The following is an 18,642-nucleotide window of genomic DNA, read 5'->3' on the forward strand; positions in this document are numbered from 1 at the left end:
ACAGCTACTTTAACATTTTTACAATTTCCTCAAACCTACACTCCTTCAGAAACTCTTGTCCCAACTACTCGGTAGCTGATGCTAACTTCACCCAAACATCAGCCTGCACTATATTATTTTTCTAACATCCAGGGCTGGACTGGGATCCAAAAGAGGCCCTGGAAATAATTATCAAAGGGGCCCGATATTACACATTTTCAGCAAGCCCAACCCTTTTCCTATGGGAACATTTGGAAATACCACACAAAAGTGACCCAGGGTGGACAGGCCTACGGGGAAGTCGCCAGAGTTCCCCATATGCCTGTCCACCCCTGTCAACATCAGGGCACTACCAAATCACTAAGCGCATCATAGGCTAAAATACACCACTGCAAATGCCCCATGAAAACGCTCGACTGGCAAGAAACAAGAACAAGAACATTAGACCATAAAGAGCAGAAATAATGCACCAGCTTGTCTGCACACCCAGAACAACAACTATCCGACCATACACAAATACTCTGGTAGAATTTCAGGCATCCCATTCTGGTCACCCCAATAAACAAAATGACTTCCAGGCTTTAGGTACTCTAAACCCTGCAGAAGAATATATGTAGGTATATAGGAGGTGGTGTAGCCCTCGTAGCCAAAACCTCCCTACATATCAGACGCTCCCTGGTACCAGCCACCCCAGGATTCAAAATGCTGCTTCTCAAGCTTTCCACCAATCCTAAAACCACTAACAACATACTCTTGATATGCAGGCAACTGAATGGATCCAGCAATCCTGACCTTGACATCCCTCGATGGATCACTCCACTTATGAAACCAAGCTCATTGTCTTGGGGGACTTTAACCTCGTTTTAATGATACGTCAGACCCTAGAATAGATTGAAGCACCCACCCATTCCAAAGGACACACCCTGAAATGGATCCTAATGGCTAACACAACTGTTGGGATCTCATCCATTAATACAGTATCATGGTCCGATCAATTGCTTATCAATTTCAAACTCTGCCTCACTAATCCACTCCCATCCCATGCCCCCATGTAGAAACCTATTGGAGTGTACAACACCCGAAAATGAACACACGAGGTACTGAAGCCCATGGTCCTGGCCTCCCTTAGCTTATGCCCCCAGCCACCAAACAGGATCCCAAAGACCTGGCAAACCACTACCACACCTGCCTGCTACACACATTGAACCTTTATGCCCCATACAAAACCAAAATACCCAAACCTCACTAACTCAACTACACTTGGTTTTCTGAGGAACTACTCTTGCTATGAGGGGAAAAAAAGGGCTCTTGAGCATATATGCAAAAGACACCCCTCCCCAAATAACAGCACAGATCTCACCACCCCTGCCATTGCCTGCAAGAAAGCAGTAGTCACTCAAAGTGAACACCTAAAATGCCAGAATCTCCATTGCAGGCTCTAACACCAAAGAGCTATTCTGCATCCTGAGAGAGCTTGAAACTCAATTCCCCAATGCTACCATTACTTGCTCGACCAAGCATGCTGTACCACCATACAAGATGCCTTGGCACCCAAAACAGACTCTTTGCACCGGAATTGGCACCAAAAAGCCTTGCTTGCTGCCAAAGCTCCCACACTTGAGCCCTCTGATCACCCCAATCTAGCCCCTACTACATCCATCTCCACGTTTTCATTCTCCCAATTATTGCAAGAGCATGTCCTCAATACCCTCAAGCTGCAAAAGAGACCCACGCCCAGCACACAGTGAAGCTCTGCGTGCCCAACCTAGCTCCCATCATTACTGATTCAGCTAACCCCTCCTTCTTAACCCGCAAAGTACTGTCCTATATTAAAGCTGCTTGGATAACCCCACTTCTAAAATAAACCCTCACTAAACCCAGCCATTCCCACAAACTACCGCCCCATCACCACAGTCACGTTCCTGCTCACAATACTTGATCACATAGCCTACACACAAGTCTAGCAGTTCCTAGAACAACATCACCTGCTTGGTAAGAGACAATCCGGTTTCCGTCCAAAAAATAGCACAGAAACAGCACTACTGGACCTACAAATACAAATGGATAGCATCCGTGACACTGGCAACCTAGCTATCCTCCTTCTATTAGATCTCTCTGCCGCATTTGACTTAGTGGACCATGACACTCTTTCCCAACACCTTAGCCAACACTTCTAGTTCTCAGATGAAGCCACCCCCTGGAAACAAATGGTTCCTCGGTGGTTGCACCACTTGAGTATTCATTGGGGAGGCAGCTGCTGACACTATGCTAGCCCCATTAGGTGTCCCACAAGGTTCCTGCGTATCACCCACACTCTACAATACATACACAAAGCCCTTATTCAACCGCCTGGATTTACCAGGAATCATCAACACAAACTTTGCAGATGATACCTAAATACTCATACCCATCTCGGGTGACTACACCCGGGACACCATTGCAATCAATCTTGTGTACAGCACCACCCAAAACTTGATGGCTTCCAATAGCCTTTGTTTAAACAACAACAAAACTGAGCTCATTGATGGCTCACCTTACCGACTAAAAAACATGGATCCAGCCTTCCCCACCCTCTGCATTGATGGCACACACGTTCAGGTCCTGAAACAAGTCAAAAGACTGGGGGTCAGTCTGGATGCAGAGCGAACCATGACCGGGCACGTTAATGCCACTGCCTATACAGCCAGACTCGTCTCCCTGAGCAGGCAACTCCTCTCTCTCAGCAACTGTCTTACACTCACACTTGCACAAGCACTCATCTTCACAAAACTTAACTACTGTAACATGGTCCTGAAGGGCACCTCTGCCTCCAATCTGAACAAATTACCATTGTTGCAAAACATAGCTCTGCTGGCAGCTCTGGGTCTAAAACGTTCTGATCATATCTCAGCTTCCAGATGTGAAGCCGATGGCGACCTCTCAAATCGCATGCTGACTTTAAAACATTGACTATTGCCCACTGGTGCATTTACAAGGATGCGCCACTCTACCTCAACGACTGCATCACGCAAAATAGCCCAGTGCGTCCTCTAAGATCCAGCTCCAGCACCTGTCTGACCAACCCGCGTTTCAATAGCAAAACAGCTGGAGGCCCCAGTTTTTGTGTCACTTCTCTCACCCTTTGGAACTCGCTCCTGCCCTATCTCAGAAATGAACAATCCTACAACTCTTTTAAAAAAACTTGGCTGTTTGAGAAGTACAACTTACACCTATCATTCCTTCGTTTAAGCACGACTTCTGACTGTCTGTTATTTTCTCAATGTTTCTGCTATTGTACCATTGCCCCCAGAGCCTGGTGAGTGTTGCCGCCTGTACCATTGCCACTGAATCCACCCTTCTGGTGGCATCCGTAGCCCATCCGCCTCCCATTCCCTCCCCGCATCCATTTCCTCATTCCCCGGCCCTCCCCGCCTCCCGCTCCCGCCCACCCCCTCCCATTGGTCAATCGGACGCTCGCATCTACCCTAAAGACCCGCGTGCCTGGCCCGACTCCCATTGCCCCCAGAGCCTGGTGAGTGTTGCCGCCTGTACCACTGCCACTGAATCCACCCTTCTGGTGGCATCCGTGGTCCCCGTTCCCCCCGCGTAGCCCATCCGCCTCCCCGCATCCATTTCCTCATTCCCCGGCCCTCCCCGCCTCCCGCTCCCGCCCACCCCCTCCCATTGGTCAATCGGACGCTCGCATCTACCCTAAAGACCCGCGTGCCTGGCCCGACTCCCATTGCCCCCAGAGCCTGGTGAGTGTTGCCGCCTGTACCATTGCCACTGAATCCACCCTTCTGGTGGCATCCGTGGTCCCCGTTCCCCCCGCGTAGCCCATCCGCCTCCCATTCCCTCCCCGCATCCATTTCCTCATTCCCCGGCCCTCCCCGCCTCCCGCTCCCGCCCACCCCCTCCCATTGGTCAATCGGACGCTCGCATCTACCCTAAAGACCCGCGTGCCTGGCCCGACTCCCATTGCCCCCAGAGCCTGGTGAGTGTTGCCGCCTGTACCATTGCCACTGAATCCACCCTTCTGGTGGCATCCGTGGTCCCCGTTCCCCCCGCGTAGCCCATCCGCCTCCCATTCCCTCCCCGCATCCATTTCCTCATTCCCCGGCCCTCCCCGCCCTCCCGCTCCCATTGGTCACATCAAGAGGACTCGCATTCATAGCCAATCTCCCCAGGGCAGCCCCTGCCCGGCAGCCCCATCGGCGAAGGACCCAAGGCAAAGGACGGCTCCAACTAGACGGCTCCAGATCGTATCTGCAGGTATCCGCAGGAGAAGCAAGAAGCCAACAATAAGTAAGTGCGGCAAGGGCGGGGCCAGAAGCAACCACCTCAGGCCATACTACCCTGCCACCCCTCTAAGTGTCCCAATCGCATTCTGAAGTTACGCCCAATAGCCTCTCTGAGGAAAGCTGCATTAGAAGTGTTCCCAGCTACATTTTAGAAGTGTTGTGAAAGTTGAATTTAGAAGTGTCCCCACTAGCCTCTATGAAAAGTTGAATTTAGAAGCGTCTCCAATAGCCTCTCTGTGAAAGTAGAATTAGAAGTGTCCCCAATAGCCTCTATGAAAAGTTGAATTTAGAAGTGTGCCCAATAGCCTTTTGTGAAAACTGACTTTAGAAGTGTGCCCAATAGCCTCTGTGAAAAGTTGAATTTAGAAGTGTGCCCAATAGCCTCTCTGAGAAAGTTGAATTTAGATGTGTGTCCAATACCCCCTGTGAAAGTCGCATTTAGAAGTGTCCCCGATAGCCTCTATGAAAAGTTGAATTTAGAAATGTGCCCAATAGCCTCTGTGGAAAGCTGAATTAGAAGTTTGCCCAATAGCCAAGTTGCCCAGTAGCCCCTGCGAAAGTTGAACTTAGAAATGTGCCCAATAGCCTCTGTGGAAAGTTGAACCTAGAAGAGTGCCCAATAGCGTCTGTGGAAAGTAGAATTAGAAGTGTGCCCAATTGCCAAGTTGCCCAGTAGCCCCTGTGAAAGTTGAACTTAGAAATGTGCCCAATAGCCTCTGTGGAAAGTTGAACCTAGAAGAGTGCCCAATAGCGTCTGTGGAAAGTAGAATTAGAAGTGTGCCCAATTGCCAAGTTGCCCAGTAGCCCCTGTGAAAGTTGAACTTAGAAATGTGCCCAATAGCCTCTGTGAAAAGTTGAACCTAGAAGTGTCCCCAATAGCCTTTTGTGAAAACTGACTTTAGAAGTGTGCCCAATAGCCTCTCTGTGAAAAGTTGAATTTAGAAGTGTGCCCAATAGCCTCTGTGAAAGTTGAATTTAGAAGTGTCCCCACTAGCCTCTATGAAAAGTTGAGTTTAGAAGTGTGCCCAATAGCCTCTGTGAAAGTTGAATTTAGAAGTGTCCCCACTAGCCTCTATGAAAAGTTGAATTTAGAAGTGTGCCCAATAGCCTCTATGAAAAGTTGAATTTAGAAGTGTGTCCAATAGCCTCTTTGTTAAAGTTGAACTTAGAAGTGTGTCCAATAGCCTCTCTGTTAAAGTTGAACTTAGAAGTGTCCTCAATAACCTCTCTGTTAAAGTTGAATTTAGAAGTGTCCCCAATAGCCTCTATGAAAAGTTGAATTTAGAAATGTGCCCAATAGCCTCTGTGAAAAGTAGAATTAGAAGAGTGCCCAATAGCCAAGTTGCCCAGTAGCCCCTGTGAAAGTTGAATTTAGAAATGTACCCAATAGCCTCTGTGAAAAGTTGAACCTAGAAGTGTTCCCAATAGCCTTTTGTGAAAACTGACTTTAGAAGTGTGCCCTATAGCCTCTGTGAAAAGTTGAATTTAGAAGTGTGCCCAATAGCCCCTTGAATTTAGATGTGTGTCCAATACCCCCTGTGAAAGTCGCATTTAGAAGTGTCCCCGATAGCCTCTATGAAAAGTTGAATTTAGAAATGTGCCCAATAGCCTCCGTGGAAAGCTGAATTAGAAGTTTGCCCAATAGCCAAGTTGCCCAGTAGCCCCTGCGAAAGTTGAACTTAGAAATGTGCCCAATAGCCTCTGTGGAAAGTTGAACCTAGAAGAGTGCCCAATAGCGTCTGTGGAAAGTAGAATTAGAAGTGTGCCCAATTGCCAAGTTGCCCAGTAGCCCCTGTGAAAGTTGAACTTAGAAATGTGCCCAATAGCCTCTGTGGAAAGTTGAACCTAGAAGAGTGCCCAATAGCGTCTGTGGAAAGTAGAATTAGAAGTGTGCCCAATTGCCAAGTTGCCCAGTAGCCCCTGTGAAAGTTGAACTTAGAAATGTGCCCAATAGCCTCTGTGAAAAGTTGAACCTAGAAGTGTCCCCAATAGCCTTTTGTGAAAACTGACTTTAGAAATGTGCCCAATAGCCTCTTTGTGAAAGTTGAATTTAGAAATGTTCCCAATAGCCTCTTTGTGAAAGTTGAATTTAGAAATGTTCCCAATAGCCTCGTTAGAAGATTCTAGAAAACACTCGAATGACCATATAACCAACCTTATGCTTACTCTATCCTTACACCACCACTCAACTAGAACACAGAGATACTATGACACCATTCGGTATAACTGTTCTCATACCAACATCCGTCGCATACTCCACATCACTCTATGTAAACACTGCTGGTTACACACCCCCAGCCAGGCGTTCTCCTCAGGCCTAACGCAGCCACATCCGGTCTGGATAAATCCTGCCAGAACGAACACATACTCCTGACCCCTCAACCACCACACCTACCGCTAAGAAGCAGCTATTACACGAATACCACACAAGCTGCACACATACATGGTGCCCACACGCATCTTTGACTCTCTCTACTCCCTCTACTGATCTGAACTTCGGTTCCCAAGGGCGTTCAACCTACCAGCGCCTTCAGACCATACCAATGGTATATAAGGCGCTATATAAATGCAAAATAACAATAACAACAACAATAATGCTGTGATACCCTTGTGTTTGGGCGTTACAAAATTGTTATTAATAAATCAAATGAATGTGTACACGCACACACCCTACCTGAACAACATATCCTGCTTAACTGCTTGCTCTCTCACACACCCACACTCAGATGTAACCCAGAACTCGTGCTTAACTACTCACACACACGCCAGAAAACTCTACAACCTGCCACTGACCTATAGTTAGTGGGCAAATTACAGCTCAAGCTCCTAGTTAACCTCTAGGTACCTATGCCCCCCACTCATGCATAAAACGTGCACGTATTTTCTGAACACATACATCTAGCACCTCATAACTCCATCACAGCACATGCTTAGAAAATGAGGTTTCCATATAAAGGATTCAAATGTATTAAACACATGATCCCTTGGACCTCCCACCATAACCACTTCTACCCCATCCCATATATATATTTGTCACCAAGATCCTTCGCCATCCCTAAAAACAGGCCTACCACTAAAACTAGCAAAGGATACGTCAAGAAACACCTCTCATACACTTGAGATTACTGCAGGACCCAGATGGCCTCTCTGCACAACATTGCATGCAAACTCCTGCAACACCACTATAATTGCACATAACTTAAGAGGTCTAGTCCTAGGAACCACACCAACTCCAATGTTTACCCCTGGTTGCCGCAGTGAGATTTAAGACTTTGGCACCACTATTGCATCTTTGTCCACCATGGTTAACTCCTTCAAGCAAGCATTCCTCACACTTTCCGTTGTGGCAAATTCTAAACGAAAAACGTGAACTGTCTACTAACACCCCATTTGCTTCCCAAACCTCATATTAGAAAATACTACACATATCCATGCAACCCCTCCTCCGATCCATCACCCCGACACCCCCAGTATTCCTCTTGCAAATCTCTCTTACCTTCCCTGATCAAAATATTTCGCACAACACAACGGGAATGGACCCCTAACCAATTTACATTGAACAATCACCCCCAGGATCCCTTCCCCGTGTATGCCTTTCGCTGTACATCCTGAGAATAAAACACTTGCACACATCTTTCAAGACAACCTCTGCCTTGTACTGCCATATTCTCACCACAATCTTTACACTAGTCCCACCTAGGTGTGCTTTATGAAGCTATACAAGCCACACATGGCCATTGCGTTCACAAGTACTTAATCACACTTTTGTTAATGACTAGTGCTCCCTTTAACTCATCACAAACCACAGATCTCATGCTCCATGCATAACATACCCATTTGTTCACCTACCATTAACACAACAACCATTCCAATATTCAAGCACGTCTCACACCAAACAGTGTTATTGATCTCATCACACCCCCACCTACAACACTAGTTGTGACTTTCACACAACACTCACAGCAACATAACACCCCTACCACTACGTGCCAGTGTTCTGGGCAAGTGAAACGCTCCACATCACGCCCACACACTGATACCAGAGTCACCAGCCCTGGCAGATGTTGTGCAAGGGGGCCAAAGCCTGGGAGACTCTATAACATGGTTATTGTGCAATGATGCAAACATTGACCACCTCGAGGGACCATATTCACACTAGGCATTTACATTGAGGAAAAAGGTGAGGGGAAAGCCTGACAACCCTCTGATAACCTTTCACACACTCCAATTAATCTAGAGGGAAAACACACTTAGATGCATAGTCCAATGGGAGGGAAAGTTACCAAGCCTGACCACCATCGGAGAATAATCCACACTGGGATACTGTGATTGGGGTCGCGCTCCGGTAAACAACCATTCCTCATAAGAAACCCACCTAGGGCAGATAACCACTGCTGCCAAGATGCCATTCAAGTGGTGAACATTGCACTTTTCAAATAGATTCTGCATGATAAGCTGTGTGAATCACTTAGAAGACACTACAGTTCAATGGATATGTTTAGAAGGCTGTATACGTCAAAAAGACAACATGCCACAAGCAGTTCAGTGAAAGCAATGTCTGTGGTTTTTTGTGGTTAATTCATGTTTCCATTAGCAAAATGTCATTCTTTTCAGAAATTGTGAAAAGATGCATACTGTCTGCCCAATAGGTGACAATGAGAGTATTCAGGAATCCAACAAATGTTATTTTTCCCCTCCCAAAGAGTTTACTTGAGAAGTAATTTGAATTTTAAATATTTGTACCATAAGCATTTAACATATCACATTTTTACATGCTGTGAAATCCCAATTCTGTTATTTGTAAGTGTAGTGTTTGGCACCAGAACAAACAGTAACTTTTCATAAACGCTTTTTATAAATGAGTGTTCCACAAAAAGACCATAGTTCCTCTAGCTTTCAAGAACTAATGATATTTTAAATGTTGAATTTGTACATAATCTGTGAGCCTATTTCCCAAACAACTTAAGATCCGTGTCAATTCAACCCGGCTAAGGATTTTAGGACTGACACTTCAACCCGGCGCATGCATTAAAGACGTGTGTGTGCGGTACATTCTAAATGCAGACTAAGAGCCACACGCCATCACTGTGCTGGAACAGGCACTCTTGAAAATGGGCATCAACTAGGCTCACAGCCTGTGATTTTAAAAGCCTACACCACTGAATTGGCCACATTTTGAGATTTTGTGTGCTGTGTTGTAAAGTAAAGTGCAGCTTGTGATGCCCAGAACGCTGTATTGCAACCCCTTAAGTCACCCAAGGCTTCTTTTAAACTTGCATTCTATTCCTTTGGGAGATAGAGCTCCCACCCCCTCGCCGCACCACACCCAGCACTGCTCTATTTACTTTGCAGTCCCTCATTTGGACAGGGGTAAGCAATGAATTAAGTGCCGCTACATAGACATTCCTGCCAGATCTATTGTAACTATTCGCTCCTTTTTAAACACACTTTTTTTTATAATTTGCTTTTAGACCACAGCCCAATGTGATATGATGGATGCCTTGAGTGGCCCAAAGATCTTAAGTCTGTGCAAGTTCAACATTTTAAATATCTTGGCTAAATGCCCAGCACATGCATTAAAACATTTAAAAAAGGTACTGCGTAGAGAACATGTAAACCCTTATTTATGGATGTGTGTAGAATTGCCATTTCACAGAATGTTAGGTGAGTCAGAACGCCATGTGCGTTAAGTGGAGAGGTGTCTTTACCAGAGAATGTGTAACTGGGATTCTGCAGTAAATATCGCTTCCAGCATAAATGATGAGCTTGAAATAAATGACTCAAAACTCGGAAAACACCATTTTTATTTCAGGCAATAGGACACACTAAAGATCCAACAGTGAGGTGTTCTGCAGACTTATGTCTCTGTGTTGTCTTTGGCCTTTTAGCTTCTTTACGCCGCTGATGATCTGTTTTTGACAGTAGTTTGAGTCCTGCTTTTCTTGGAGAAAGGGTTACCCTAAATACGATTAGAACTACTTTTGGACTGAAACTTGATTTTTTTTTTTTTTAATCTTGTGTTGCCATTTTAGTCAACTCTGTGAATCTGTAAATGCTGAGTGGTGGTCCTTTTGCAGAATTAGCATTTCTCCATGTTCCCCCCACTTTCAGTTCGCTTCCCCTCCCCTTTTGTAAAGTCTAGTCCTCGAGAGCTTTTCAAGATAACAGCTCTCTAAATGAGTCCCAATTAGACACCCTTTGTTCAAATGTATGTTGTTTTTATATCTTAGTGAATGTGGCTCTTGCAGACGAGACTACGGCACAGGTGGCAGTCCTTATGGTAATTGTGGACCTTAGCATTGTTGAAAATAAGCGAACCCCCTCTTCTTTCGGCCGATCATTTCACTCCTTCTGTTCGACTTGTGTGAGCCCGCCAAAACCAATGCCTTTTGGACCAAAGTTCTTCGCGTAGCAAACTGCGAAAGGAAGAAAGAGTCGGAGATTATGGTTGGTAATGTACAGTGTGGCAGCCTATTGCATATCAATCATGGATAAATAACTCATCATTTTTAATGAGCCTGGTGCCACCAGGTCAAATAAAAAATACAATGCGAAAGTTGCATGTCCTACAATGTTACAAACCTCATAGTAAAAGCATTGTGGAGTATTCAAACCACAATGACATCTTTCACAAAATGAGGACAATAAGAACTAGCAGTAGGCTTGCTGCATCATAGGCTGATCTGACGCTTTCTCTCCGCGCCCTCTCTCTGCCTTACTCTTTCTGGGGGCGAGTCTCTCATTACCAGGTGTGTGTTTACTAGATCCACGTCAGCTGCTGCACCAGCAGCAGCACTAGAGAGAAAATACAGATATTGTAAAGGAGAGTTGCTCTGATATTTTATACTGAAAATGTGGAACGGGAGCAGCAATGGAGGCATCCCTGGATGTGGGGGATTGGCCTAGTATTTGGAGACATCCATGGTCCGGTCTCCTTGCCATGTGGGGGAGGTGGAATGGACGTCTACAGGCTCTGCTGGGGGTCCTGGGGCTCTGACAGACCTTGTAAAGAACCAGAAGGCCAGATTGCAAGCTCTACAGCTCTTGGTTATTTTTGTTAGATATTCGTGTTTGTCCATGCTGTGACAAATGCATGGTTTCAAGAGCACCAACAACCAATTAGTGATCCGCGCACAACATGGAATCTTGCCTTGGTGGTCGCAGAAAAAAACGATAATTGGTATTAATCTGAGTGTTGCCCTTTCTACGATGGGAGGACATTTTGAAAGAAAAAACTTAATAAAAACGGAAACTGTAAAAGGTTTCAGACTGTTATCAATATTCCTTCATGTGAAAAATGCTCATTTTGAATGATCAGTTTCAATATTGATCTATATATATATATATTTAGTCATAATAAGAAAATTGAAATTGTCTTAATGAGCTAAACATGTAATCAAAACGTGGAATAACCATGTCAATTGTGTTCTGGTAGGTTGTCATTCCAAAATGGGCAGGCAGTATGATACACTACTATTGTACTCTTTCAAAATACCCCCATAAAGAAAGGGGAGGGGACTAAATAGCACCTGGAAGGATTCCTGGCTTCTTTGTGTGAAATCAAAGAAAATGTTGGGTCCATAACAATGACCCCAGATCTTTATAGGCGACTACATCTGAGATAAAAGGGCTGTATGCCTAACTGTGTTTTGCAGAGGTCTTATAAATCAACAATTACTTAATCAGTGCATAATGTACACTGGACATGGTGCTCATTTAATTTGTAATCACGAACCATCTATACTTCTTCGGACAGCCTCAAAAGTTGGGGCGATGATGATAAACTGCTGTGACATCTGCCACTCCAATTGGTCTTGGGACCAGCATGAATCAGAATTTTAGAAGAGGAGGGGTTGGGGGGCGGGCCTGGAGGCCAGTGCACAGACATCGCTAGTGTATTATATATATATTTAGGAAACAACCAACTGAAATTAGGTCGTTTCTGTTCTAGGCCGTTTTAGTTTTTCATTCAGTGAACAAACCATTTGTCTGCACCTCCCCTGTGAGTCAAGAAAATGCTGCATTTGGCTTCCTTTGAGATTAATTCCTTCCGCTCGAAGGACAAATACTTTAAATTTGAAGACACCGGGAGCACCTTTTTGATATTACAAAAAAATCTTTGTCATTATCTGATGTGACAATTCTTTGTCGTGCTTCTTTCACCCTTTCCTTTCCTGTAGGTGTGTTACTTGTTGACTGGTTTGGACTAATCCTGTTAGAGATTAATTGGGCTTGATTTTTTTTTTCCTTCCGCTTTGTTAGGTTTATGGACATTGTGTTTGCTACATTATACTGTTGCAAGCAATGGCACGTTTATTTTGTTTTAAAGGAACCAAATGGGTTTACTCTGTTTATATAACTTTTCTCAACAGTTATTTCTTCGTGCTACTATATATACACATTGCCTGAATAAGAATTGTACACAACTAGAAAGACGTAAATAAGTCTAGTTTAAATTTAACAATTAACTAGTGCCTACATGCTATAATCTAAGAAATAATTTCATTATAAATAGATTAGAGGCAGTACAAAACCATAAATGACTTCATCTGTTATTTTACTTTTTACCCATATGTAACTAAATACGTGAGGAATGACACTAACAAATTTTATCTTTCCTTAAATGCACTAAGCACTTTATATATTTTTTTATAAAAACGACTTGGTAGTTCCTCTGCCACATTTATATATTCCAGTAAATACAGGAAATATAAGGAAGACTGTGTAAACACGAAACGCACACACCAGGTGATTTGAATCGACGGTGAAATGTATATAGAACCTATTACAAAATGGCCGAATGCATTCATCAAAGGAAGCTATAGAACCTATTGAGGGTAAAAAGTGAAAACGGACAAACCAAACTCACGATACCATAGAGTGTTGCATGTGTTTGTATTTAATGGCGGTTTTTAACTGTTGTTCATTTGTACGTGATCAAGCAGCGGGAGCACTACGAAACGCATTGTACCATGGTTAATCTATCTTGTAGATGCCTAATAAAACTGGATATTTGAAACACACCTGGTATTGCATGATGGGCTGATTTATGAAAACTGAAACTGGTGTAAGACCGCAATTTGGAGAGTGCTGTCCCCCTGTTGAAGAAGTGGAATTACTTCTTCCTTTTGCTGAAATATATATATATATTTATATTTTATTATTGTGCATTTGGTTACTGCAAAAACTTTTAGTGCTACTATATACACACATAGCACTTCATTAATGTATCTTTCTTGTGCTGTAAGAGAGCTCAGCGGGTTGAGCGCTCGCTACAGCAATCTGTGTGTGATCTGCAAGTCTCAGGTTCGACTCCCAGCAAAGCCAACTCGGCCTTTCATTTTTCCGAGGTCGATAAATTAGTAGCAACTTCGGATGGGCGATATTGTATGCATATTTGTTCTATGTAAAGCGCTTAAGCGTAAATGCTATATGAATAACACACCATTATCATTGTGTTTGGTACTGCTATGAGAAATTCCTGTGCCGATGTGCAGGGTAGAAGAGGCTTCAGCAACGCCAGGTTTAAGGCATACCTGGGACGCTGTTCCTCTGGATGCGTGATAGAAGTAGGTGGGATAGTGAAAAGATTGTCAAAGGTGATGCCAACAAATTGTGATCGTTTTTGTGTTTGGTTAAGCATGTTATTGCAAGTGGTGGATAATTCATGGAACAGTACCTTGCCCCACTTTAAGTGCACACGCTGCAACCGCGGGTGACCACTACTAAAGGTTGCACAGAGGGGAGATTGGAGGGTGGTCAATGGGAATTACACAGGGGGCAGCAGACCCAGGTCTGCGCATATCCAAAGCTCTGCAGCAGCAGGTCACACTTCATGAACTTCACAAGAATGTACTATGATACAGGAAAAAGCACACCATGCAAAACAACGGATTTAGAAACCACGCTTGGCAGAGTCTTGGTCGAGCTCAATAAAAAGAATTAAATAACAAAGGTCATACTGGGTGTGTGCCAAAGGGACTATGGGGAATTTTGTAAACAAAGGGAAGAGGCATGGAGCATTAGCTGATAACCGAGAACACGGTGATGGGTCCTTTTAGTTCATTTCACCCTCCCCAGAAAAGCCGAATAGTCCGTGCGTTGGCTCTCACCTTTGCAATATATTTCTCCATCCTTTTCTGTTACTGTTGTCGAATCCAGGCTTTTCCCACAAAAGGCACACCTGAAGCACGTTTTATGCCAAGGCTGAAAGAAGAAAACAAGACACAATGAGCATTGCGGCAAATCAATGGACGACACTGCCATGGCTGCCAAAAGACCTCTTTCACTTTCCAGCAAGGCTACTGGGTCATGACCGATGAACATAGAAAGATACCGTCTTACACGCTATACATGATGCAAGACTACAAAGTGAATGGGCTGTGACCAGCACAAGGTCATTTGAGTAGCAACAAGGGTGCACTGTAGGCACTCTATTCAATATCATAGTGCCCCAACAATGTATCTGTAAACTTTCTATGGCACTGCAGTCCCCATTATCCTGTCTTGGCGTTTTATGAAACCTATTGTTGCACTGTGGGGCGTATAGTTTGGGCTTTTTCATACCAGGTAGGGGCTCCACGACAAAACAGTATTGTCCTATTTGCTAAAAAAGAAAAAGCCACAACTGTACAATGGTCAAAAGGTTGAAGCTGATGGCAACGTGGCCAGTGACATTAAGGATATCATGAACCTAGGCTTTATCTACTGAGATGCCAACGACTCTACCAGAGTCTGTGTAAATTGGGGCTTCACCCTGTAGTCCGTACTGTTGGCTCAACCAGGTTTACACAATGCACTGATGTCGCCAATCTAAACTATGGTGTAATGTGCTTTGCTTGTGCATACCTTTCCAATCAAAGCAGAATGCTATTGGTCAGCAGAAGGCCAGCAGCCTAAATTCCCATATTCCTTCTCTTGTGCCCGCAGATAACGAAACGAACATCCCACACTGCCTGGCTACCTTCCTTGAGGGGGACTTCACCCATTTCTTTTAGCTGGAACACACTGACCTTGTGAGTGCATCTGAAGCCCTGGAGAAGAGCTCCTCCGCTTTCTAACAGAGCTGGGCGATGCGATGCCTGTTTCACTGAGGAACCTCCTCCGGTTCTGAGGCACTCATTCGCAGCATTACAATAGATGATTGTAGGCTTGCACGGAATCAAACCACCCAGTGCATTAAATGTAATTTGATTGGGGGCGATGTGTACATACAGTTGGATGGGCGTCCTCTTACTGCAACCTCGGGACCCTGCGAATCCCTTCCGATTGCAGGTTCCCTTCTTTCTTTTTGTTTTTTCTGTCTTTTTCTTCGTGGGGATAGGGAGGGAGAACTCACTGAGCACCATTTTTATTTTAAATGCTATGTTAAGGTACCTGTGAAATAAAGGTTATGGTTAGATGAAACGGGACCATCCTGGTCGTCATCAGAATTCCTGTCTCCGATCTGAAAGTCATGTTTTCATGGCAGCAACTTCTTCTCATCCTCTCATTAGGGCTCTTACACAGGAGTACAGGCCATAAAAGGTGTTGGGCTGGTTAGAAGGAGGGGGGAAGCTATTGTGACGAAATTATCTCCTGGACCCATTTTTGCAACAGGTGTTAAAGCTACCTCTTGATAAGTGATGTCAGATCCCAAAAGCTTCACCAACCCCTGTGTAATTGGGAAAATTATTAGATGGATGAGCAATTGTCAAATTATGAAGTGGGAAGATGGGGGAAGCTGTAGACTTGAAATGATCACGCACGGGCCAATACATACTCAAGAATGTGTACGAATGTGTGATGCATCTTTGTAGATATGTATAGAATTAAGTGTGGTGAGGTTTTGCTTTGTAGTCAGTGAGGGGGTATCTGATAACCATTTTTCCTTTAAACAATAGTGATGTCAGCATACCCCTTTGAGCAAGAATGGGTAACTGGAGATGCTGGGCTCCCACTTAGCTGTGGGATCAACCATAGCTGCTATACTGAAGATATCATCCCCATATTAATCCTTCCAAAGGGCGTCCCATGGTGCATCCTCTGGATTGCCCCAATCTTCATGGTTGTAGCAGAGCCTTTTATACCATACCAGCTGTAGCCAGCATATCATACGCTGATCTCTCTCTCTCTCTCGATCTATGGCTGTCTGCCTCACTCTGGATCTCTGTATCTCTAGATCTCTCTCATGCTCTCTCGATCTATGCCTCTTTCCGTCTCACCCTAGGTATTGCTCTTTCTCTCTCTACACCTCTCTAGATCTATCTCTCTCTGCCTCACTCTAGATCCATCACTCTGTGGATGAGTCACGTTGTCGGTTGTGAGTTTTCTAGAGCCACCCCAACTGTTGCTGGCAGCAGAGTGAACTGACCAAACAGACTGATATATTGAAGAAGGGTTGGGGTGCTGTGTTATGTTATTGCCATACAGAGAATGTATGCAGCAGCAAAAGAGGCATCACCTGAGGTGGGGACTGTACAGTCATCCAGAGACATACATTGTTATAGCATATGTCATGCAGGAATGTTGCCATCGCTGTGAGGGCACATTGTCCAAATGGGGAGAACTGAGGAGGATGCCTGCAGGGTTATGTAAGGGGTTCCGACCGATCTTGTAAGGGGCCAGAAGACCAGGCTGGAGGGTCTGCGACTGTTTGCTATTTTCATTAATTGTTGCTGTTTGTGCATATTGTAACAAATGCTCAAATTCAACAGCACTACCAGCCAATCAGTGACTATCTCGCAAAATTTAATTTTCACATGGTGCTCACAGAAGAAACAGTGCATCGGTTTTCATCTGAAAGTGACCCCTTTAAAGAAGAAAGACATTTTGCAAGACACAAATGTATGTATTCTTTGTCATTTTAAAAAGAACCACAATTGAAGCACAATTAAATAATGTTCATTTCAAAAGATCACTTCTGTTATATATTGCACTCATAGTAAAATTTTTATTACACTTGTCTTATTGAGGAAATCACATTATCAAAACCTAGAATAACTATTACAATTATTTTCTTATAGGTCATCATTCAAAGATGGACAGTCCTGTGCACTCCTATTGTACTCTTTTGAAATACTCCTACTGGAAGGGGGAATGAGAGATAAATACCACGAATGAGCCTTCTGGGTTTCTTTGCATTAAATCAAAGTGCTTTGTGGGAACATAAAAAAGATCCTAGATTTTTATATTTGACAAATATGCCTGCGATAAAAGGGTTTTATGCTTTGCATATGTGATTTGTATGTTTTATTTACAAAAGAGTTCTGCTTAAACCAACAAAAAAGTAGTCTACAAACATCAGAAATAATAACTTCAAGGTAACAGCATAATTAACTTTATTATTATATTTAAAATATATATTAAAATCAAATATCATGGTAACCTCAACTCACCTTGTCTTTTTTGTTTTAGAATATTTAGTATTTGCTCTAAAATGCTTTAAACTGAAAGTAATGTGCTGTGTGAATATGTGTTTGTCTTTAATAAGTGTTAAACTGTTTTTGTTTGTTTTTAATGTATATTACATTTATGGTGCTTTTGTTAGTAATTCGTTTGCATTACTTACTCAATTTAATTTAGCACAAATTACATGTTTGCATTTTTTATACACAGTGCAATGACTATAAATGTTGTCTGTACATTAGTTGTAGAAGGAAATGTTACAAAGCTTTTAATGTATATATTTTAATGCTTTTTTAGTTTTTCTTTTTATGTATATTGTTTAGTAAATTATATGTATTTACAATGTCATGTACCTTGTTCATTGATATATTGGTGTAGGCAAAGTATGACACATGAATACTTATGTATACGTTGTTATTGTAGATTTATTTTTCAAAATGTGCATTGTTTTATTGCAATTCTTGGAAGGAATTGTGCTTCTGTACATGCAGTAATGTTGTATTAACAAACTATTTTATACTTTCTTTTAGCATTTATTATAGGCCTACATTTGATGTACTTTTGAATGACTTTACATTTTATAGAATTGTTTACTCTGATATATGATTTTAATATATTGTTTTATGTAGTAAAGTTTATTCGGTTTTTGCCTTAACGTTATTATGTCTGATGTTTGAAGACTTAACATTTTTGTTGGTTTCCCCTTACTCTTTTGAGAAGAAAAAAAATTAAAATAATTGTCATGGGTGCACTTGTGAGCATGTGTTGTACATCCACATGTTATGTGTAAAGTCAGCCCCTACTTTTATGTGTACTTTTATGTGTTTTCGGCATAATGTACAAACTGTTAAACTCCGACTCCTCTTGCTACAGTTGTGTTACTCCATCACCTTAAAACTGACATCAAAGTCAGCTGTGACTTGCCTTTGATGTGAGTTTTTTGTGAGATGTTAATTGTGTAATGAACAATATGTAAAACCCATATGCTCTGTGTTAA

The 18,642-nt window shown here is 43.2% G+C and overlaps 1 protein-coding gene across 1 annotated transcript in view; it reads right to left on the reverse strand.

The window, feature by feature from the left end:
• Positions 1-10,046: 10,046 nt before the first annotated feature.
• The window catches only part of CSRP3 (cysteine and glycine rich protein 3), a 56,896-nt gene continuing 48,300 nt past the window's right edge, over positions 10,047-18,642 (reverse strand). Inside the window, exons 6-7 of the mRNA XM_069623463.1 lie at positions 14,372-14,465; positions 10,047-10,675 (exon numbers count right to left, since the gene is read on the reverse strand). Of these exons, the coding sequence (XP_069479564.1) occupies positions 10,602-10,675; positions 14,372-14,465 (168 nt within the window). The 3' untranslated portion in view covers positions 10,047-10,601. The remainder of the gene's footprint in view (positions 10,676-14,371; positions 14,466-18,642) is intronic.

The sequence above is a fragment of the Ambystoma mexicanum genome, chromosome 11 (assembly GCF_040938575.1).
Source record: "Ambystoma mexicanum isolate Mex_15411 chromosome 11, UKY_AmexF1_1, whole genome shotgun sequence".
NCBI classification, from domain to species: Eukaryota; Metazoa; Chordata; class Amphibia; order Caudata; family Ambystomatidae; genus Ambystoma; species Ambystoma mexicanum.